At 27.0% G+C, this 24,741-nt stretch overlaps 1 protein-coding gene across 1 annotated transcript; it reads left to right on the top strand.

Moving 5' to 3' along the window:
• Positions 1-1,168: 1,168 nt before the first annotated feature.
• On the top strand, positions 1,169-24,539 carry LOC108772891 (uncharacterized). The gene is given in 18 exon segments (XM_018538537.1): positions 1,169-1,436; positions 2,067-2,151; positions 2,338-2,457; positions 4,286-4,493; positions 4,627-5,102; positions 5,821-5,998; positions 6,087-6,308; positions 6,483-6,712; positions 10,371-10,578; positions 10,768-11,243; positions 13,924-14,101; positions 14,211-14,449; positions 21,166-21,373; positions 21,587-22,065; positions 22,959-23,136; positions 23,229-23,450; positions 23,703-23,932; positions 24,369-24,539. Coding segments are annotated over 17 exon segments (4,056 nt in total). The 5' UTR covers positions 1,169-1,436; positions 2,067-2,106; the 3' UTR covers positions 24,528-24,539.
• The last annotated feature ends 202 nt before the right edge of the window (positions 24,540-24,741 follow it).

Below are 24,741 nucleotides of genomic sequence, written 5' to 3' on the forward strand. Positions count from 1 at the left end.
GGAAAGTATACATTAAATAATTGGCATTAAAAGTTGTCGTAATCTGGTAGCTATAATTATTTAAAGGCATTTGAGGTTACGTAACAACTAATAAAAAATGATTTAATATCGAATTAATGACAAATTGACATCGGTATAATGATTTCAATGTCGATTTGATATTTAATTGATAATCATTCCTCGATGGAAATCATATCATACATTTTTGAAAAATGTAAGATTGCAGAATTGATCCTCGCAATTGATCTTTGGTCACGCGTATTTGACTCATAATTAGTTAAGATCGTAGACTTTATTTTGTGTCTACTTTAATCCTCTAAAAGAATTTTTGATTTCGTTCAATCAATTCGGAGATTTCCTATGGCTGTAAAGTACCCACAATTTGGTGGGTCCAGCATCCTCTTAATAACATCAGTATGTTATGAAACTGACCAATCGCAACCATTTCATTTTTTACGAAAATAGCTATAATTGATCAGAGTTTCATAATTGTATATATATTATTAAATCCGATTAAGGTTATCGTGTAACATAGTCATATATGGACGGGTTGATAGTTAAAGCTTTATTGAATTTTGCAATAAAGACGACTACATGTATATAATTGCGTCTAATCGTTTCGGAGTCAATAAAAATTAGTAAAGGAGTCAAGAATAACAATCAGTAAGAATCAGGTGAATAAAGTCAGAAATAATAACAAAGTTGATAAGTACGAATCGAAAGTAATTGAGAGATGAGTCATATTGTATCGCTAAATAAATTTATTTCATCCGCGCTAATGCAAATTATTTTAGATAACTTTGGGCATAAGGTTTGTAATTTATGTTTGAATAAATAAAGTTTGTGAGATATATATGTATAATAAGAGTGACTCGTATCTATGATTTCTAACGAGCGTTTTTCCTACTCCGAGTTCTGACTACCAAGGCGAAAAAGATTCGTAATATTTCATTTGTTACATCAAAAGATTAAAGTACGAAGTTACAATGTAGATATACATTCAGTCATCTATGTTAAAAATATTGTTCTTAAGATAAATGTCATAAAACGTGAAAAAGAAACATTGATCTAATAATGACGCAAATGTTTATGATTTGCGCAATTAGAAACTTAACGTGATTTATGAGAGAGAGATACAATAGATATATCAAAAAAAGAAGGGGTGCATTATAAATAATCTATATATATATATATATATATATATATATGCAATGAGTAGTTAGTAAATGCTTACAGTTTACTTTTAACAACGTTCACGAACGCTTCGTTACTCATTTCTCTGCTAAATGTTCATCGAGTAGTGGAAAACTCTTCGGTCTTCCAGTCACGGAATCTTCTTCGTTGTAATTAACGTTATCAATTTTTCTTCAAATTTTAACATTTTTTCTCTACACCGCATATTTCAACAGTTTGTATAATCAAAGCGAGAATCAAAGGTATTGTGTGGCTTATATAAGTTTAAATATATTTTGTAAGTAATAAACACATGATTTTTATCCTGTTTCTATATTATTATTAAATATAATTATGTACAATAATTTATCATTTTATAAATTGACAATTAGTGATGGTTTTTTAATAATCATTTTCTAGTGTTAGTTTATTTTTGTTAACGAGTATTTTCTGAATTTATTAATACTCCCTTATATAAGTAGATTATGTATAACTGTCAAATAAAATAAATGACAATATTAAAACATTTCCTTTTTTTTATTACTTTTAAAAGGAACAATTTGAAATTGTAGTTTTATTACAATTGTTGAATTCAAACGATTTGCAATCGCGCTTTTCAGGTCAACTGCTAATATTACAAATATCCTATTACATGTAGCTGTTCTGTGCTTTGCTATAAGTATTATATGATATAAATTCTAACAATAAAATTAATATTTATACGATTTAATAAAAACAAAAGATGCAATAAAAATCATTGCTTTAATAGCCTAATAAAAATCAATAAGCACACAACGAATATGTATACACATATATTTTACACATTTGATAGTTAATTTTAGTTCGCTTATTTAAAATAACTAAAACGCTCTATTTACGATACATTATTATAGAGTGACATTATTGGAACGCATTTGGAATCTTATATTTACGATGGAAGATTCAAATATTTCTAACAAAACTGAACATAATCCAAAGGTAAGTGTAAAATTATATAGTAATTTATTGATGTGGCTCTAATTTGTTATGTTACATTTAAAAAAAAGTTATAAATGTATAGTGTTTCACATGTGTGTATTTGCGATTTTTTAAATAAAAAACATATACTGCAAAAATATTGTGATAAACAATTAAAATAATCTGATTTGTATATGTTATATACAGAATTTTACTGTAGAAAATGGCATTTACGAGGGACCAATAAATCATAACTTGAATAAATACAAGAGTCTCGGAGAAATGGTATGGATCAGGATTAAAAATCACGGGAACAAAATTGCATATGTAAGTCATGTTTATATGCATATAACATTAATATAATATAATACATAAAATTTATAAAGAATGTAAACTTTTAAAATTTATGTCTATTTAAATAAAAAAAAGTTTATTAAAAATTATTCTAGAATTAAAAGATTGATATTAATAATAATGAATATAGATTGCTTTCGTAAGAAATAAAGACACTATTAATTTTATTAATTTTTCATTGTTTATGCAACACAATATGGAAGAAGATCAAATATCGATATTGTTCATAGTTTTTTCTTATTATTTAAGATAAGATATTTTAAGTACAGTTTTAAAATATCGCGTAAACTAACAGAGCTGTATATGAGCGTCTTAAAAGACATTATAGTAGTTACGGACTAGGTACATACACGCGAGTGAGGCACGCGCGCCAACTCTGAGCGCTACATGAATCAGAGCCCTTATTAGTTAACATTAACAAGCTCTCTTGCAAGAACTATTTGTCGGACGCAATTTTGCTCTAAAGGAAAAAGTTGTTTGATTTAGCATAAAGTATCATGTTATGTACTTCAAATGCGCGAATTTCGGATCACCCTGTATAGAAAGGATGTTTTAAATTTTGATATTAAAATTTCGATCAAATGTTTTATGTGTGCAAATACTTAATTGCATCAGTTATTGTCTTCAGCATTTTTTGCAAAGTTGTTTATAACATAATTATAGAAGCAAACGTATTTGTAGAAAAAAATATTAAAACTACCATTATTTCACTATTATAAAATATAATCTTTTTATTATATAAACTGTTACACACAAGTTAAACACTAGGTGATGCAAGTTCTTTATTTAAATAAAATAAAATATTATTTTTGATTAAAAATTAAAGTAAAATATGAAAGGTCTCAAAAAACATTGTCTAAAATAATTGTAAAATGCTAAGATAAATGTATGAAAGAAATCACGAAACAACTAAAATGTAGATTTAAAAGGCAGCCATTAATAACCAGACAAGCGTAATAAAATCACGTTTATGTAATACTAGACGGTAATCTTTGGTTAACAAAGTCACGTACACATGATAGCTGTCGTCAAAGTTTTACAGAATAAAACAATAAAACACAATCGAGAAAACCATTAAAATTTAATGTTGACATGATTTATAGAGATGCTAATGTGCATTTTCTTTTAACCACATGTTTTATGACACTGTCCAGTAAATTTAACGTTAAAACAATTTTTTATTTAATGTTATGTAATATATATTAGCGAACAGATCAAAAATTTAGAAACGGATACGTAAAAGAATTTAACGTTAAAACAATTTTTTATTTAATGTTATGTAATATATATTAGCAAACAGATCAAAAATTTAGAAACGGATACGTAAAAGAATATAAACTACAATTTAAAAAAGGTGCGGAAAATTAATTATTACACTAGTAACAACAATATTATAAATAAAATTATTATAAAAAAATAAAACAACGTTATTATAAATAAAACTTTTAATTTAATACTGTAAAAAATTATTTTTTTTTTAATCTTTAATAGAGACGATAAGTAATAATAAATACCTTAAGACTAGTTGACAAATTTTCCATATTTGATACAATTTAATAGGCGTTTCTAAAAAAAGAATAAATTCGAAAAAACTACAAGCGAATTAAAATAGCATTCTTTAAAAATTGATTGAAAGACTTTACGATTGTACATTGTTTTAGTAAAATTTAATTTTGGTTATTAATTAGTAAAAGATATACATTTTAAAGTTGTGTTTGAATCTTTTAATCGCAAACTGATAATTCTGCAATATAACTAATTTTGTTGTGTTTTGGAACATTTTTTAAAATAATATACACAGTTGGACGCATGCACTGAAGAAACGATCACATACACGGAACTGCAAGATAAAGTTGTGAGATGCGCCTTGTGGCTGCAAAAACAAGGAATCAAATCCGATGACGTTATTAGTGTATGTACTGGCAATCATCTCAATTCCATCGTGCCTTGCCTTTCGGCAACTTATATCAAGGCAATCTTCAATCCGTGGAATGAGAACATGGACCTGCGTAAGTTTTTCCTCAATTATCAAATACATTTCCAATGACAGTGCGAGTTAATTTTATCTTCTATATTTAATATACTCTTATAGATACTTAGCAATATTTATTTTTTTATTATTTATAAGTTATTTGTTACCAGAATGTGCGCTGCACGTTTTAAGATTAACCACGCCAAAAGTGATCTTCTGCAGTGAAAAGTCCGTAGATGTTGTCTTGAGTGCGATAAAAAAGGATAATTGCAATCCTACGATAGTAATTTTTGGCAAGCATGTCGATGCGATTTCGTTTTTTGATATTCTGAGAAATTTCACTGATGTAGAAGTAGCAAATTTCCGTTACGTTGAGCTTGAAGATATCAAAAAGACGGCGTGCATTTTGCATTCGTCGGGCACTACGGGGATGCCGAAAGGCGTTGAACTGTCTAATTATGCACTATTAGTCGTCATTCAGCAAAGTACTTTGGATATGGCTAACACGCCATCACTTTGGTTTTCTTCTCTTTATTGGCTGAGTGGGACAGCGATGAATCTGAATATGATCGTGCAAGGTGGTTTAGCGATCCTCTATCCAGATTTTAACGAGGAGATGACTTGTCGATTGATCGAGAAATACAAAGTAATATTATGTTATATATAAAAGCTTTTATCTTTTTTTTATTTATAAAATAATAAAAACGGAATAATTTTTATTTTTTTAATGTTCCTTTCTAAAATAATAAAATTTTTCACACACACAAACACATACTAAAAGATATTAAAATAAATAAAAGTAAAATACATTAAATTTTTACTATAAATATAAATTATTGCGATAGTTTAGTTTCTTTCTTTTGCAAAGTTGAAGTGAATTGATTTTCTTCAAGTATACTTTAACAATAAATTTTTAAATTAAGCAAACAATTGATACGATAATTAATTATTATTATAGATATAATAATACTATTACGTTTTGAATCAAAACTTTTGTTCAATGACGTGCATTTGTTAGTAATAAATTGTATTTTTATAATTAATAATAAATTAAACATAATATTTTGCCGTCAAATTGTAACTATATAATTGAAAGAAAGAATATATTAAAATCATGATTTTATGTTATCTCTACTTATACGTATATATATTATGTATTATACAGGGTAAATCAGAGTCATTGTACCAACTTTTTACCGTATGAGAAAGCGACTGCATATTCAATTAAATCTGTATATCTTAATATTATAACTTTCTCATACGGTAAAAAGTTGATTCAACAACTCTGATTCACTCTGCAATAATTTAAGTAGTTTACGCACAATATGATATAATTCAGAAACCTAAACTATTTTATTGTCTAGGTAGCATTTATTTTTCTTAGCACAAGCATGATTAATCGGTTTCTGAAAGCAGGTTACGTAAAAAAATATTCTTTATTGTCTTTAAAAGTTATAATGAGCAGTGGTGCAATTATTAAGCCGCAGATGCAGAAAGAACTGAGATGTATTTTACCACATGTTGATATATTACAAGGTTATGGTAAATATTATTATAATACAATACATTAGTTAATATATGTATACATAATAATGTGTTATAAAATTTTAATTATTCTTTTTGTTTTGAGGAATGACAGAAACCTGCAGTTTTACAGCATATCAACTACCGAGTCACAAGAACGGATCCTGCGGTACAGTAGCCGAGAATGTACGAATGAAAATTGTAGATCCTGAAAGCGGGAAAATTCTTGGTCCGAACCAATCAGGAGAAATATGGGTTAAATCTGCAACCATAATGAATGGTTATTATAGAAATCCTGAGGCAACGAAAAGTACGATAGATGGTGAAGGTAAAGAAATTCTATGTCATAACAATAATAATAAACATAATTACATTCAAAAACATTATTTACAATTAATGTATTTAAAAATTAAGTAAGGTATTATATATTCCATTAGATTAAAGAATACATAATAATATTATAAAAATCTAATATCATCAAGATGTAAATTTAAAAAATTAGGATGGTTGCACACGGGTGATATCGGTTATGTAGATGAGGATGGAGAATTGTTCATTATTGACAGAATAAAAGAACTCATAAAGTATAGAGGATATCAGATCTCTCCCGGAGAAATTGAAAGTACGTTAATGTCACATCCAGCGGTGCTAGAAGTTGCAGTAATAGGAGTGCCTCATGCATTAGACGATGAACATCCTCTTGCTTATATTACCAAAAGGTTTGGTGCCGAGGTACAATCTTTTGTTATAAATACGATAAAATTCTAGAATAAAAGATTTATAAGAAAATTAGAATATTATTAATAATAAATCGTATATTACTAATAGGAAAATTTTGAACATTTCATAAAATATTTTCTTAAAATACAATATCTAGTGGATCAGAAAGAATCATACTTATAAAAACAAAAACGTTGATATATTCAAAGAAATTGAGAAAACGAATTAAAATATATTAACTTGATAAAAATTTAGTGAATAAAGGCGTTTTATGCAAATAGAAATCAACAATTTATATAAAACCACCGTATAAATTTGTTATCTTTTACGAGTATTTTTTGTAATAAATTGAATTAAACATTATTTTTTATTATTGGATTGAAACAGTATATCACAGAAAATAGGAAATATTTTTATGCACATTATCAATTTTTCTTCACTGATATTAATCTTTTTGTACAGGTGACAAAACAGGAATTGATAGATTTTGTGGCGAGGAACATGATGGATCACTATAAATTACGTGCAGGAGTTATATTTCTGGACAATTTTCCATATACAGGTTCAGGAAAAATTTCAAGAAAAGATTTGAAAGAAATGACTAAAAAAATGGTAAAGTGAATACTTGAAATGCTAAATGTCCGTTTATTCAAAAATTTTATGTTATATAATAAATAAAAATATCTATAATATACCCTTGTATGTCCAAAACGGCTTGACTGATTTTAAATTTTTTGGTTCAAATTACTCGTGGGAATACCGCCTTTCAAGACATATAACGTTCGATTCAAAATTTTTTATATTTTAGTAATTATGCACCCCCGAAAAATGGACTTTGGTAGCTCGGGATAAGAGACTTGTAGTGTCTTTCAGTTTTTGAACATGACCGGAGACACTACCGCATCTCCTAATAGGTACATTTAAGGCATCTTTTGTTAAGATGAACGTTCTAACATAGTGTGCGCGTGGTGCGCTCACTCCACAGTCTATCAGCGACAGCACTGCTGGTGTTAACTTTATCAATGCTTGAGTTACACCGCCATTCTTCTATTTTTATATAATTCTCTCTTGAGTTCGTGCGCATCGAGTTTACGATATTCGTCGATCTAAGACACTGATGTCTCCTTTGTAACTCGGCGAAATATATTATCGATTAATATATAACCATTGTGTTGTGATTGTTTCCTCGATCCACTGGCCTTAACACATTTGAGGTACAATTTTTTTATTTGTACTTTGATATTTTTCTATATTATCTATAAATATACCTATAAATATAAGTTTTTAATGTGGTTTAGTAATAAATGATAAAGTAATTAAAAATGAGCATATACCACGAACGCTGGATAGATTTAGCGAAATTATATTGTATTTTTCGTAGAATATATTAAAACGAAATTTTTATTATTATTAGTAAACGATTCGGCCTTTAATATGACCATCATCGGTAAACGAAGAAAAATTAATTTAATATTATATATAAAACGCGCCAAATTAAAAGGGAGGGGATGGATGTAATACATATATACATTACTATGGATAAAATATTGCGAAGAATATTACTACGTCGACCCGCCATCAGAGGTCTATAGATATTTATAAATTCTCGCAAGACTTTAATACGCGTATATCGCTATATATAGAATCTCGATTAAATAACTCTTGCAGGCGTATAAGGTAGGCTTCCACTACAATGCCTTACTGACGAGTCCAGTAGTGGAAGCTGGGACGAAACGCCATATTTAAGTAATAATCTTCGTAATATATTAAAGTAATTTTTCTTCGTTTACCGATGATGGTCATATTAAAGGCCGAATTGTTTAATAAAAATTTCGTTTTAATATTCTACGAAATACAATATAATTTCGCTAAATCTATCTAGCGTCGTGGTATATGCTCATTTTTAATTCCTTTATCTTTTATACCTATAATATATTATATATCTATAATATATTATTTTTTATAAATAGGTACTGAAAATAAAGTGCACACAATACTTTTATTTTATCTTAAGATTAAGATTTGTTTAGAAATTCTGGCACAGCAAATATATCAAATATCACATTAAAAGTAGATATACCCGATTAATTACTTAAGAATTTGTTTACATTTATAATAATATAAAAAAATCATGAACAAAGAATATTTTTGTTTTAATATTCATTATTTACGTATACATATATTCGTGATATTATGAAACGAAATGGCGCAGCAAAGTTGACTATTTATGTATTTCTTGCAAGCTTAGCGTTATTTAATCGAGTGATGTCATAGATATCTAGAGACATACACAATAAAGTCGATAAATATAGTATTTATAGTTTGCTTTTAATAACGTTCATAAGTGTTTTGTTAGGCACTTGTGTGTTGAATGTACATCGGAAAGAATAAGTTTTGCGTAGTGGATCAATTTTTCTATTCACCAAACACGAGATTCTTCATTAAAATTTTTATTTAATTTTGAGAATTCTATTCCATTGTATACGGATACTTTGACGATACTTTGAATTTGGTAAAGGTACTGTGCATTCTTTATAAGTTTAAATTTCTTTTATACACAAGTATGATTTAATATATCTCTATGTTTATTACATTAAAAAAGTCGTAAGTATATGATTGCCGTAGAATATATAGATTTTTAGATTTTTAGACATATAACACAAAAATATTGCAATTTTGTAAATGTAATAATTGTAAATGTAACATTCATTTATTATATTTATGGTATAGCAGCGCCAAGATTTTTGTACTTTTACTTTTTGAAATAAAGTATATGTTATATATGTTATATATGTGGCAAGAAAATATATTCCTTTTACAATTGGCGCAATTTAAAGATTTTATTTCATTTTTTGTATACTGTAATAATATATGTAGCGATTTTTTGTGAGGCAAACACGCACATTTGGCTCCTTTTTTCCCTTTTTTTGAAAAGATAATTTTGTTGAAATAAGTTTAACAGTGTGTTCATTTGTTGCATTCAGATAGATTTTCATTATGGAAAACGACGAAGAGCAAGCGCAACATAAGTTAAGTAATTATAAAAGTTTCGGAAAATTGATATGGATTACCATTAAAAGCCACGGGAATAAAATCGCACAAGTGAGTAAAAAATTACCATTTGGAATAATTGTGGAATCAGTCCTGACACCAGTAACGATCTGCTTTATTTGTCTTTAATATATTATTACATTAAAAAATATCTTAATTTCAAAGTAATATAACTTTTGGTTGCTCGTATGAAAAAATTATTTCTTTAGCTCAATGAACATTTCTTTGAAATTAAGATATTTTTTCTGGTGTAAAAGAGAATTACCTTATTTTAAATTTTATCGCAAAAAGTAATTCTTAGATAAATACAATTGAGACAATTATTTGATCCGGTACATTATCTGAAATTTCAAACATATAATTTAATAAAGATTTTTAAAAGAAGGTTTTTTTTATTTGTAGAATATTAAAACAAATTTAAATAATGTTGCTTAAAACTAAGTACAAATAATTGCAGATAAGTAATGCTTAAATTTTATTTAATTTTGTTATATAATAATATTTGTGAAAAATTGATACTCCGAAATTTTTAATTGTTTTTTTAATTGCAAATCTAATGACTCTGTAACATAACTAATTTCTTGTAATTTTAAAATATTTTTATGATAATACTATGTAGTTGGATGCTCGCACTGAAGAAACGGTTACATATGCAGAATTACAAAACAAAGCTGTGAGATGCGCCTTATGGCTACAAAAACAAGGAATTAAATCTGGCGACATTATTAGTATGTGCACAGGCAATCATCTTAATTCCATCGTTCCTTGCCTTTCGGCAATTTATATTAACGCAATTTTCAATCCATGGAATGAAAACATGGACTTGCGTAAGTTATTTTGCGTGATAATCTCTCTTATATCAAATATTCTCACATAATACATCCCTTTAGATTGAAAGTTTAAAAAGAATTCCTTTCCAATAATAATTAAATTTTATTCAATTTGCACTAATATTAGGTAATTAAACCATAAAGAGCCTTTACTTTTTATTATTTATGAGTTATTTGTTATATCAGAAACCACATTATACTTTTTGCAACTGATGACGCCAAAGATGATCTTCTGTAGCGAGAAATCTGTAAATATCGTTTTGAGCGCAATAAAGCAGCAGAATTGCAATACTACGGTAGTGGTTTTTGGTAAGCATGTCAATGCGATTTCATTCTCTGATATCCTGAAAAGTTGCAACGATATGGAAGTGGCTAATTTCCGTTACGTCGAGCTTGATGACATTAAAAAGACAGCGTGTATCATGCATTCGTCGGGCACTACGGGGATGCCAAAGGGTGTCGAATTGTCTAATTATGCTATGTTACATATCAGCCAGGAATATAATATGAACATGACCAACGTGCCATCACTTTGGTTCTCTACTCTTTATTGGATCACTGGAGTAATAATGACCTTCACCGGAATCATGCAAAGCACCAAAGCGATCATCTATCCAGAATTTAACGAGGAGATGGTTTGCCAATTAATCGAAAAATATAAAGTAATATTATTTTATCCCTATGGAAAGTTTTATTAAAAAGTAAAAATAATTAAAATTAAAATTCGCATTTTAGAAAGAGTGATATATAGAGACTAAGATACGTTATCACGTTTATTTAGATTTTTTATTATAGATAAACTTTATAAATAATGTTTACTTTTATTACTCATAATTTTTGTGATAAAATTGAGACAATTAATTTCATAATAATAATTATCTATAATAAAGTTATATATATTACAATCAAATTTGAAAATTATTGTAATGAGATGCTTAATTTTTTGCTAGTATTTGTCGTATCATTGAAAATTACATTTTAACATGTAAATTAATGGTAAATTAGATGTTAATATGTTTTATTAAAAAGAATGTAAACTATAAGATTAAAACAGAATGTATATACCATAATCAATATCTACTAAAGTTTCAATGAATAAATTATACTTTTACAATCATTTCTACATTTAGTTAACGGTTAATATTAAATAATTAAATAAAAATGATATTTACTTATTATTTTATTGATTTTGTAAATTATATGCACAATTTTATATTTAAAGGGCCTAGCGGAGTAAGCATGTCAAATCTGCCCTTGATCATACAGAGTTGACATTAATGTCATCTTGTTAGTACCAATATGATAAAACTTTCCAGCAAATATTACTTTAAAAAATTGATTTTTGTAGGAGTTATGGAGGGGGAAAGTAAAAAAAAGAAATGTATTTTTCTCGAAAACCGCTTGACCGATTTTAATGAAAAAAATATATGTTACGTAAACTCGTACAACTAATTAATACAAAATAAATAAAAAAATGTTTGCCCATAAAAAAGATCAAAAAAAAATTTTTTAATTTTTGTATATTTTTTTTTAATGATATTTTAGAGGTACCATTTTGAAATTTTTATGAGTATTTCTCTTAAGTGTCCTCTATAACATATATTTTTTTCATTTTTTTTAAAGTGGTGGAACATCGCTAAAAATACGAAAATCATAAACGTCTCGTCATTCCGGTTTAACCCTTAGAGGGCCGGAGTTTCAAACATTTTAAAAGTTCATTATTTCTCTTGGAAAGTATTCTAAGGTCCCCAAGTTAGAACTAAATGAAGGTCGGATGTCGGCGAGTAAGGCCCTTACGCCTACAGGCGCATGCACGTAAAGGTCGTGCATGTAAAGGTCACATGTTGAATCCGTCAGAAAGTTATAACACAATTTTTCATATCTAATATGTTACTTGACATTTTTTGGGAGCGCTGATTACAAATCTGAGGACAGATTTGCAAAATTTAAAATGGCGGATCGAATACCCTTACAGATTTTGTAATAAAAAATCATATCTACATGCCTAATTCATAATGGTAAAAATTACCTCGACATAAGAGAAACGAAAGTAAATTACTCGCTCTCGGCGTTACCCAGAATCAACGATGTGGACGTGGCAGCTTTTGATCCCACTTTTTTTTTTTAATATTTTTTATATATTTTTTGTCCCAATGTAGCGAATTTTTAAACGAATATTATTAGCAGATATTATAATTTAGTCTCATTATTATTTACATTTCAGAAAAGAAACTTATTTTATTATATTCTATATTGTTTATTATAGTTGAAGACGGATCAAAGAGAACCGAAACGTTTGTTAAATAAAGAAATTGTCATTTTTTTCATGGAGCTCTACTATACTCCCGTTGCAGAAGTGGATTTCTGTTTGGTACATACGAAGATTCGAAAGATGCTTTCGTTACGTTACATATATTCGAAACATATTTTATTTGTCTTTTGGAGCTAAATATTGCTTTATGTATATGTACTTGTGATTATGTATTCATGTATTATTTTTACAGTGTGACTGCCTGCATAGATAAGTTGTCTTTAAATGCCATCTTACACTTCATTGCGGCATCTTTCTTCAAAAAAGTGGAGTTACAAAAAAGTTGTTTACTTTTTAAGGAGTATAGAAGAAACACTAAAAAATCTGAAATTGACATAATTCATTTATTTTATTACTGTTATTTACTACTGTAATTTTCTTCATAAAAATAGTTAAAAAGTATTAATTAATGGATTTAGTTCTAACTTGGGGACCTTAGAATACTTTCCAAGAGAAATAATGAACTTTTAAAATGTTTGAAACTCCGGCCCTCTAAGGGTTAAACCGGAATGACGAGACGTTTATGATTTTCGTATTTTTAGCGATGTTCCACCACTTCAAAAAAAATGAAAAAAATATATGTTATAGAGGACACTTAAGAGAAATACTCATAAAAATTTCAAAATGATACCTCTAAAATATCATTAAAAAAAAAAAAAAATATACAAAGATTCAAAAATTTTTTTTGGTCTTTTTTATGGGCAAACATTTTTTATTTATTTTGTATTAATTAGTTGTACGAGTTTACATAACATATATTTTTTTCATCAAAATCGGTCAAGCGGTTTTCGAAAAAAATACATTTCTTTTTTTTACTTTCCCCCTCCATAACTCCTACAAAAATCAATTTTTTAAAGTAATATTTGCTGGAAAGTTTTATCATATTGGTACTAACAAGATGACATTAATGTCAACTCTGTATGATCAAGGGCAGATTTGACATGCTTACTCCGCTAGGCCCTTTAATTAATTTTTATGTCATATTTCAACATAATATAATAAAATGCATAAATTATTATTTTACTATTTAGATAGAAGTTGTGTTCCTTAGTACGAATATGATGAACCGTTTACATCGATCAGGTTACGTACAGAAATATCGACTATCATCTTTGAAACTAATAACGTTCGGTGGTGCATCAATTAGACCAAAAGTGCAGGAAGAAATGAGGCGTTTTTTACCACATGTTCAAATATTGCAATGTTACGGTAAATCTATTATATTACAATGCAATAAAAATGTCAAAATGAAGTAGAATATATAAAATGAAATGTGTGTTTATGTATTATAAAAATTTCGTCTATTTTATGTTCTTAGGGATGACAGAAGTCGGTTGTATTATAACAATGCAACTACCGAATCATAAAAATGGGTCTTGCGGAGCAATAGTTAAAAGTGGACAAATGAAAATCGTTAATCCAGAAACCGGAAAAGTACTTAACCCAAATCAGTCAGGAGAAATATGGGTAAAATTTATAAGTATAATGACTGGTTATTATAAAAATCCCGAAGCGACAGAAAGAACAATTGATAAAGAAGGTAAATAGATTCCTTTTGTAGTAGAGGAAAGCCCCCTATTATGAGATAGGCGCTTAACATGAGATAGCGGCGTTTCTGCTAAACTAATAAATGCTATCTGTTGATTCTATCATGAAATTATTGCTCTTGGATTGAAAACTATTTAGTGGAAAATTCATTGTTAGATCATGCCTACAGTAATTGTAAAATAAAATTTTAGAGTTTGAATGTTTTCGAGTTTCATTGAGATAAGCCTTTAATCTCTGTTTATTATTTAATAGTAATTATTTGGCAATAAATTCTTCATGTAGTAATAGAGTAAGATCGTACTGATAGAAAAATACGAAATATGTTGAATTGTTTAATTAAAGAAGTTAGATTTGATGATCGTAAAACTGTAAGACGTGATACTCGTAATATGAGATACCCAGGATATTTCTAATATGAAATAATCTATACTTCTGTGCCCAAGTGAAAATCGATGTTAAAGTATAAATGTTATTGTACAATAATAAAAAGAATAACCGGAATGAACATTGAGGGTCTGTTTCTGCAATACTTCATTCCAATTACTACTGAAGACAAATCCTGAATACAATGCATCACATGCTCAATTTAAGCGCATAGGCTGTACTCGTTGATATGTTAGAAACATCAAATAAAGTTTTTTTAATTCTAATACTGATGTACTTTGTGCTTTATTATCGATTTCTCGGGGTATCTCATACTAGGAGCACAATTTTTCGACTTTGCGATTTGTTCACTTTTTACATTTCTTTAATTAAAAAATAAAATAAAATTTGAATTAAATTTTACATAACACTATCTTAAAGCTTATTAAATTCTCTAAAATAACCTATTATTTTTTTTAATTCTACCAATAAACAATTAGTAATTACACAAAATGAACTCGGTATCTCATAATAGGGGCTTCTCCTCTAATAATTATAATAATATCATTTTATTAATTATAATATTACAATAACATAATTATATTAATTATCTCTAGGTTGGATACATTCAGGTGATATCGGTTATATAGATGAAAACGGTGAATTGTTTATTGTAGACAGAATAAAGGATTTGATAAAGTACAGAGGATATCAAATCTCTCCCAGAGAAATTGAGAATATCTTGATATCGCATGCTGCAGTGTCAGAAGCTGCAATAATAGGAATACCTCATGCTATAGATGACGAACATCCTCTTGCTTTTGTCATCAAACAACCTGGTGCTAAGGTTAAATTTTTTTAAATAAAAATATAATAGATTCATAGAACACAAAATTACTAAATGGAATCTTTTTGATAATTGCAAACTGATTTTGTATATTCCAGAATATTTTTTTTTAAATCTAATAAATATATATATTATAGAAGGTATACATTAGTCTTGTATATATGTATAATAGAAGTAGAGATATTGTTTTGGAGATACAATAAAATTAATAAATTAAAAATAAATGGAAAATTTTTTACATTAATATAATTTTTTAATATTTTAAATATATAAAGTTTTATTTCCTTTATTTTTCTTAGTATTTCATAAATTGAACTAAACACGATTGTGAACATTGAAAGAATATCATTATGTTTATACATTACTTATTAATATAAAATAAGAAACATTTTGTATATATTATTGTATTTGAATTAAATTTTAAGAAATATTTTTTATGTATTATAATTGTATTATAATTGTGTTTCTTGCATTAATCTAATTTTCTTACAGGTGACAGAACAAGATTTAATAGATTTTGTAGCAAAGAATATGATGGACCATTGTAAACTACGTGCAGGAGTGATATTCCTGGATAAGTTTCCGTATTTAAGTTCAGGAAAAATTTCGAAAAAAGATTTGAAAGTAATGGCGATGAAACTGCTAAAGCACAATGATTAATTAATTTAAAATAATAAATAATAATAAAAATTAATATTTTATAATAATGTAAAATTCTTATATATGTGTATGATCGTACATTATTTTAATGGTATATATTATAAATGTGAGTTATAAATAGTTTTGTAAATAAACAGAAAATATCTTCTCTTTACTTACAAAAATAGTTTTATTTTAATTAACTGACATATATCATTTTCTTGTTATATACATTGTATTATGTATATTGTAAGTCTTTTCTAACTGAAAAATGAGTATAGTACTTTATTTTTACTAGTATAGTAAAATTATTTTTTTAAATCTATTGTTTGTGTATTATAAATAATATTTAAAAATATATAAAAAAAGAAAAAAATAAAAACATAAAGTAAGCAAACCTTTTATTAAGTACCTAATACTACCTATATAGCCTATTTGAGCTTCGCGAAGTTTTTTGAATGTTTTTTTTGCTGAGTATAAAATGGAAATCAATGGACAAATACAAAAAAGAAAATATTTCTGAATATTAAAAATATATGAAACATTTTTGCCTAATGAACTATTTCATTGTCACTTCTCGTGAGATGTCACAAAAAAATTTTAATTGAATCAATCTCCAATAGATCGATTGATTTAGCTCCGATCGTTTAATAGATCGATTTCAAACAATCCGATTCTAAATCGATTCAAAAATCGATACAATTAATGGAGATCGTACATCCCTACTCTAATTTCAACCAATAAGTTTCCAGTATTTTAGTCACGTGACTAACCTTGTGAACATACTTAATTCTTTCGTTTTGCTTCAACAATTATTAAAGGGAGTAAAGAAACAATTATTTTCTTTTTCTTCTTCTTCTTCATATCTAAACATACATTATTTATTAACTGCGGCATTGTTTGACTTAATCTTTATCTTTTATCTTTATCTATGATCTTTTTCGATCAATAATGCTACATACACAAACAACACAATTAAAATGTGTGAGTGTAATTAAATGCGTATTTAATAATTTTTGTTATATATGATTCTATAGCTATCCTGACATTCTTACTAATTTCAATCTTATCTGTTGTTGAATATAATCCATAGTGTTATTAAGCATTCTTCAATCTTAATCTTAATCTCAATCTCCAATGCATAATCTGCGTAATTTAGCGTATATATGTGTATGAAGATATTTTTTATTTAACTAAACGTTGCGCAATTTAGTGTATATATGTGTATGAAGATATTTTTTAGTTTTAATTTACATGGATAAAAAAAACTTCGACTTTTGTTTGAATTATTCTTAGTAACTATCATTGATCAGGCATTTAAATAAAACTAAAGCATGAGAATTGTATTAAATAAATCAAATAAAGAGAATATTTTTGAACACACTAAATTGCGTAATGTTTATACACTTATACTCTCATTCTTTACGTTTTATATTTGATAAACAGATAAGCTAACTATAATATCATAACTTGTTTGTGTTCCATTTATTACAAAGAAGTTAAACAAAATACAGTATCGTTTCTGGCATAAAAATATAAGAACAGATTTTTTCCATCATATAGTTTTATTATTGCTATCAGTTGTGTAAAAAGTCAAATATTGAAAGAGTAAAAAATATACAACAAATATAAAATGATTTTTCCTCAACAGAGTCACGAATTAGTAAGAAATAATAAGAATCACTGTAAAAACGTATTCGTTACTTTGTTAAATAATTTCGTTGCATCGCTGCAAGTCCAAATCATTTTAGTTAATTTTTGGGTAATTTATGTAATTTATGTTTATAGAAGAAACTTTCGTTGTATCTTATATGTAACTTGTTCAAATCAGTACTCCCACTCTAAATTTCTACTTTAAGACAAAACAAACCCATAACATTTTATTTGTAATACCGAGAAGTAAAACAAATAGACACATTTCACCTTGAATTTTAAGAATATTTTTCTTAAGATAAGTATTAGAAAATATTGAATAAAAAATATTATATACTAACTGATATAATAATGAAGCACAGGACAAGATTAAGGTTTTCGCTACCCCTAGGCAGTGAAATTCTTACATCCCTCTAAATTTGCCGCCCTTAAGCAATAGCCTAGATTAGCTTTTAATGCTAATATGTCACTGGAACTATAATAGGAGCATAGTGGAGTATTCGACGCGAACAAAACCTCTAATTAATCGATGGAAGTTTCTCAATCATTCGCATAGCAAAAAATCGTTACTTATTTAGAACTTCTTTTTGAAAAATACCGCTCCCTCCTAAATTTGCCGCCCCTAGACTATAGTCTAGATTAGGCTCTAGTACTAATACGGCACTGTTACTAATACGGCACTGTTACTAATACGACGCAGCAAAGTTTATTATTTGAGGAATTTGTGAAGAAAGAATATTGTAAATATTTCTATGAACGTTTAAATAATTAATGAATATTTGAAATCAGTTTTTAACAATGTTTACAATTAATACTTTGTTAATCAATCGTCTATTCGTTCATGGGAGAGAATAATCTTTGTACAGTAAACAAAATATTTCCTATTCATGGAATCTTTTGAATTGCAACATTATCTATTCTTTTTCAAATTTTAGTATTCTTTCTCATTACATATTAGATATCAACATTTGCAAACAAAGATAGTGTGTACATATATTTTATCACTATAAGAATATTTACGTGAGAGTTTAAAGTATCTTCTCTTATCAAAGTGTTCTCTTATCAAGAGATAATAGTCATAATTATTATAACAAGCTTTGAAATTGATAGACGACAAATATTAATACTTCTGATATAATATTTAATGCATGATTTTGAAGATTTAAAACATATATATATAGTATATATGTAGTATAGTAGTAAATTGTCTATAAAATTCTGAGCTATACTTCAATTTTTACATACAAAGATAATTTTATGTACAAATTTATTCAAAAACATCGACATTTATTTTTTAATATACAGATTATTATTATGTTAATAACTATTTGTCATTAATTTGCTAACTGGCGGAATTGGTTTGCACTATATTTAAAGTTAGTCAAAATTTCTATATTAACTTGTTTATATATACTTTTCTATATATCTTATATTCTATATTAACTTGTTTATATATATAAGTGAGTATATATAATATATACTCACTTAAAAACTACAAAAAATAATTTGAAGCATATTATAATTACAAAAATTTATAGTAATGCTGCAGCAATGTTCGTGATTCGTAGATTGTCTGCAGGCAACGGAATTTGTAGTGGAAGGAGAATATGACAGATATCTAGAAATAGATACGTATGTGAGGTAACTGGGTAATAAATGCTTGTAGTCAGTTTTTAACGACGTTTATAAGTGTTTATAAGTTTCTTTGCTCACTTTTCTGCTGAATGTGTTTATCAGAAAGAATAATCTTTGCATATTGAAAATCTTTTTATTTACGAAATCTTCTTCATTAAAATCGATTTTTATTTAATTTTGAGTGTTCTATTCCATTACATACGGATACTTTGATATTTACTAGTAGTAGGTACCAAAAATACACACACACACACACACACACACACACACACAATACATTTTCTATAAGTTTAAAACTGTTTTATAAATAAATTTGATAATCTATCATATATTTTATTTTTGTGTATTGATGTTTACAATAATTTATTAATTGTAAGGTAATTACGAGCAGTAATAACTTCTTATAATTGGTAGCTATTTTTTAATTATTGATTATAAGTATTTTTTAAATTATATTAATATTGGTGAAATAATTTGCAGATTTAGCTTCTATCAATAAATAAAACTAATGCTTTTATAGAATGCCACTACCAAGAAAAATTAATAAATAATGAAAATGAATGATACTTACCGATATATTGTTAGGCTCATTCTAATTAAAATTGATTTTGGAAGAGAAATCTATTTATCTTCTCATATGTCTATATATTTCATCTCATCTTTCCCAACATATACAAATACACACACACACACACACACACACACACACACACACACACACACACACACACACACACATACATACACACATCTTATATATATATATACACACACACACACACATATATATATATATATATATGTGTGTGTGTGTGTGTGTGTGTGTGTGTGTATAGTAGTTACTTCTAGTTAGTTTATTTAGAACATTTATAAAACGCTTTATTTTTGTGTTGCATTAGAGTGACATTTTTGAACCGTATTTAAGATTCTACATTTACGACATCCGAATATTTCTGGTAAAAAGATTGAAAATAATTTCAAGGTAAATGTTGAAGCAGACGTATGACGATTTTGGCGTGATTAATTTTTTCATTACTTTTCGTTACTTTTAAAAATTCGTAAATATATTATATGTATAATATATGTATAAGTATTGTAAAAAGTACATAGATTAAAGATACCTAACACAAAGGCATTAAGGTAAACAATTAAAATTGTTATATTTATCTGTTACATCTAGACTTCCATCATGGAAAACAGTGTTTACAAAGAACAAATAAAACATAATTTGAATAATTACAAAAGTTTAGGAGAATTGATTTGGATTGCCATTAAAAATAATGGAGATAAAATTGCACGTGTGAGTAAAAAAAATTAAAATTTAAAATAATTTAAAATAAACTTAGTCCTACACTAATAACCTGTTCTATTTGTTTTGAATATTGTTAAAAATTAATTACTGTATTGTTTTAAATTTTATGTCTTATGAAAAATAATTATTTCAGCAGCTACGAATCATAATTTAAAAAGCATTTCTAAGAAAGAAATTAACTTGTAGAAAAATGAAATTTAAACAAAAGTTAGGAATTAATTACAAATAATTTTAGATATGTAATTTTGGAAAACTTTTTATAATATTATTATGCAGTTGGACGCACTTACTGAAGAAACAATCACATACGCGGAGCTACAAGATAAAGCCATTAGATGCGCTTTATGGTTGCAAAAACAAGGAATCAAATCTGGCGACGTTATTAGTATAAGCACTGGTAATCATCTTAACACTTTTGTGCCCTGTATTTCGATAGCTTATATCAATGCGATCATCAATCCGTGGTACGAGAACATGAACTTACGTAAGTTCTTTTGCGCAATTATCAAATATATTATCTCATATTATATTCTATTAAATTAATGAATTGTAAATGATACGTTTCCAATAACAACAATTAAATTTTACCTTTTTTGTTAATTGGAGATAATTTAACTTTACAATATTAATTAACACAGTTTATTTTTTATTATTTATGATATATATATATATATGAACTATTTCTATTTGTTATCAGAAAACGCACTGTATTTTTTACAACTAATGACGCCGAAGGTAATCTTCTGTAGCGAGAAATCTGCAAATGTCATTTTAAACGCAATAAAGAAGCAGAATTGTTGCAGTCCCATAGTAGTAGTTTTCGGCAAGCATGTCGATACGATTTCATTTTCTGATATCCTGAAAAATTGTAACAGTGCGGAAATAACAAATTTTCATTACATCGAGCTTGATGACATCAAGAAAACAGGGTGCATTTTGCATTCTTCGGGCACTACGGGGATGCCAAAGGGTGTCGAACTGTCTAACTACGCTATGTTACATTTAATGCAACAAAATTGGATAAATATAACCAACGTGCCATCACTTTGGTTCTCTTCTCTTTATTGGTTGAGTGGAATAATGCTGAACCTCAATGGAATTCTACAAAGCACCAAAGCAATTATCTATCCAGAATTTGACGAGGAGATGACTTACTGCTTAATCGAGAAATACAAAGTAATATATATTATTTATTTTATGTGTATGAATGGCTTTTTTAATCAAGTAATTAAAATAAAAAAATTAATTTTTTATATATTCTTATTTTAAAATTGTAATATAACACTGACAATGAGATATATCGTACTGAAAATACATACTTTCTGTGACAGTTAAGTTTTATGAATAATTGTAATGATAGCATTTACTCTTCGAGAACCTTGTGATAACATCGAGTTAATTTCTTTAAAGCACATAATGTTTTAATTTAAGGTAATAATTTATTGCTGTGGTAAGAATTATTATACTAATAATTATAATATCAGTAATGTGCTATTTATTTTCTCTTAATACTTTATCGTTAATACTTATCCTATTAACAGAAACAAATAGCATATTACTGATATAATTATTAGTATAATTATATCAGTATAATTATAAGTATTATTAACATAATAATTTTTACCTTTAAGAGTTACAAATTGCATTTTATTAAATTAGTGGCAAATTTCATATTTACATCTTGCAAAAAAATGCACATTGTACGTAAAAAAAAAGAATGTATTAGGTCTCATCTACAATAGTCACATAAACTGTATCACAGATCGCAAGCTTGTTGCAACCAGTATCAGTAGCGAATTTTGACAGAGATCCAGGTCTACGGATACCATTCTTTTAGGAGCGTCATTCTTTTAATGGTAGTCAATATCTTTTTTATTGTTCATTCCTCTAAAAGGGACCAAAAATAAGTATAGAGTTTAGGATACAAAAATATGTACATCCACCACTGATTGCGGCACAGCTTATGTGATTGTAGATGTGGCCTTATAATTGCTTATCTATTTATTAATGTTGTAATTGATTGTCTGGATAAAATATAACGATAAAGCATAAATTATGTTACTATCCAGATACAAGCTGTTTTCCTTGGCACAAATTTGTTGAATCGATTTCTCAGATCCGGATACGTACAAAAATATCCATTATCATCTTTGAAAGTTATAAAGTGCGGTGGTACATTAATTACAACAAAAGTGCAGGAAGAATTAAGGCATATTTTGCCACATGTTCAAATATTGCAATGTTACGGTAAATAACATTATAATGCCATAAAATATCAATATACATCAATGTGCGTTATATAATTTTTATGTTTCTATCTATACTTCTTATGTTTCTAGGAATGACGGAAACCGGTGGTGTTATAACAATACAAGAACAACATCATAAGAATGGATCCTGCGGTACAGTAGCCGAGAATGTACGAATGAAAATTGTCGATTCAGAAAGCGGAAAAGTACTTGGTCTGAATCAATCAGGAGAAATATGGATAAAAATTCCAAGCATAATGAATGGTTATTACAGAAATTCCGAGGCGACGAAAAATACTATTGATAATGAAGGTAAAATATTCTTTTAAAATAATTATAATAATATAATTATATTATATATATAAAGAAAAATTTCTAGAATTGTTACTACATACTGTGTTAAAATAATTTGAATTTATCTTGCAAGGTATTATTATGTAATTTTCATGTTATATAATCTTTTATATTAAATGTAAAAGATTATATTTAACAATAAGAGGAATTTATTGAGGATTATATTTAATATCTTTAGAAAATCAAATAACGTAAAAGTAATATTTATAGGATGGCTGCATTCGGGTGATGTCGGTTATATAGACGAAGACGGAGAATTGTTTATTATTGATAGAATAAAGGAACTTATAAAATATAGAGGATATCACATCTCTCCCGGAGAAATCGAAAATATGTTAATGTCACATCCAGCAGTGCTAGAAGCTGCAATAGTAGGAGTACCTCATACATTAGACGATGAACACCCTCTTGCTTATGTTACCAAAAAGCCTGGCGTTAAGGTTCAATTTTTTTATAATAAGAAATATAATGGAAAATCGTAAATCATACACACACACACACACAAATTCACAAAATAATTTCTTTCTGTTCAAATAATTGCAAACTGATTTTGTATATTCCAGAATATCTTTAATAATTAAAAAAATAGAGAGAGGATATAAAATTTTAATAAAAATATTTGTTTTAGAGATATGACAAAATAAAGCAAAATTGAAAATTTTTCGCATTATTATAAAAAAATTTTAATACTTTAATTATTTAATTAAAATATAAAATTGTACTTCTTTTATTTTATAGTAAATTATATTAAACAATATTGTATATATTGAGTAAATATCATTACTGCTTATACAAAATTTTTTAATTTAAAATAAAAAAAATTGTTATGTATATTAGAATGATTTTTCTTGCATTGATTTACTTTTCTTTGCACAGGTAACGGAACAAGAATTAATAGACTTCGTAGCGATAAACTTGGAGGATCGATGCAAACTACGTGCAGGCGTAATATTTTTGGACAGTCTTCCATATACGGGTTCAGGGAAAATTTCAAGAAAAGATTTGAAAGCAATGGCAAAGAAATTGATACAGTAAAATGACTTATTAAATTATAATTAAAATAACTTTATAATTTTTGTACTATAAAGTAATTTTTCAGTATAATGTAAAATTTATAAAATTAATAAGTTACGAGACGCAAGCAATATGAAAAGTATATATATATATTGTATATATATATAGAGAGAGAGAGAGAGTTGCGAAAGTAACTTTGAAACGAATTTATGTATAGAATTTGTTGGAAATAGAT

The sequence above is a fragment of the Cyphomyrmex costatus genome, unplaced genomic scaffold, assembly GCF_001594065.2.
Source record: "Cyphomyrmex costatus isolate MS0001 unplaced genomic scaffold, Ccosl1.0 scaffold193, whole genome shotgun sequence".
NCBI classification, from domain to species: Eukaryota; Metazoa; Arthropoda; class Insecta; order Hymenoptera; family Formicidae; genus Cyphomyrmex; species Cyphomyrmex costatus.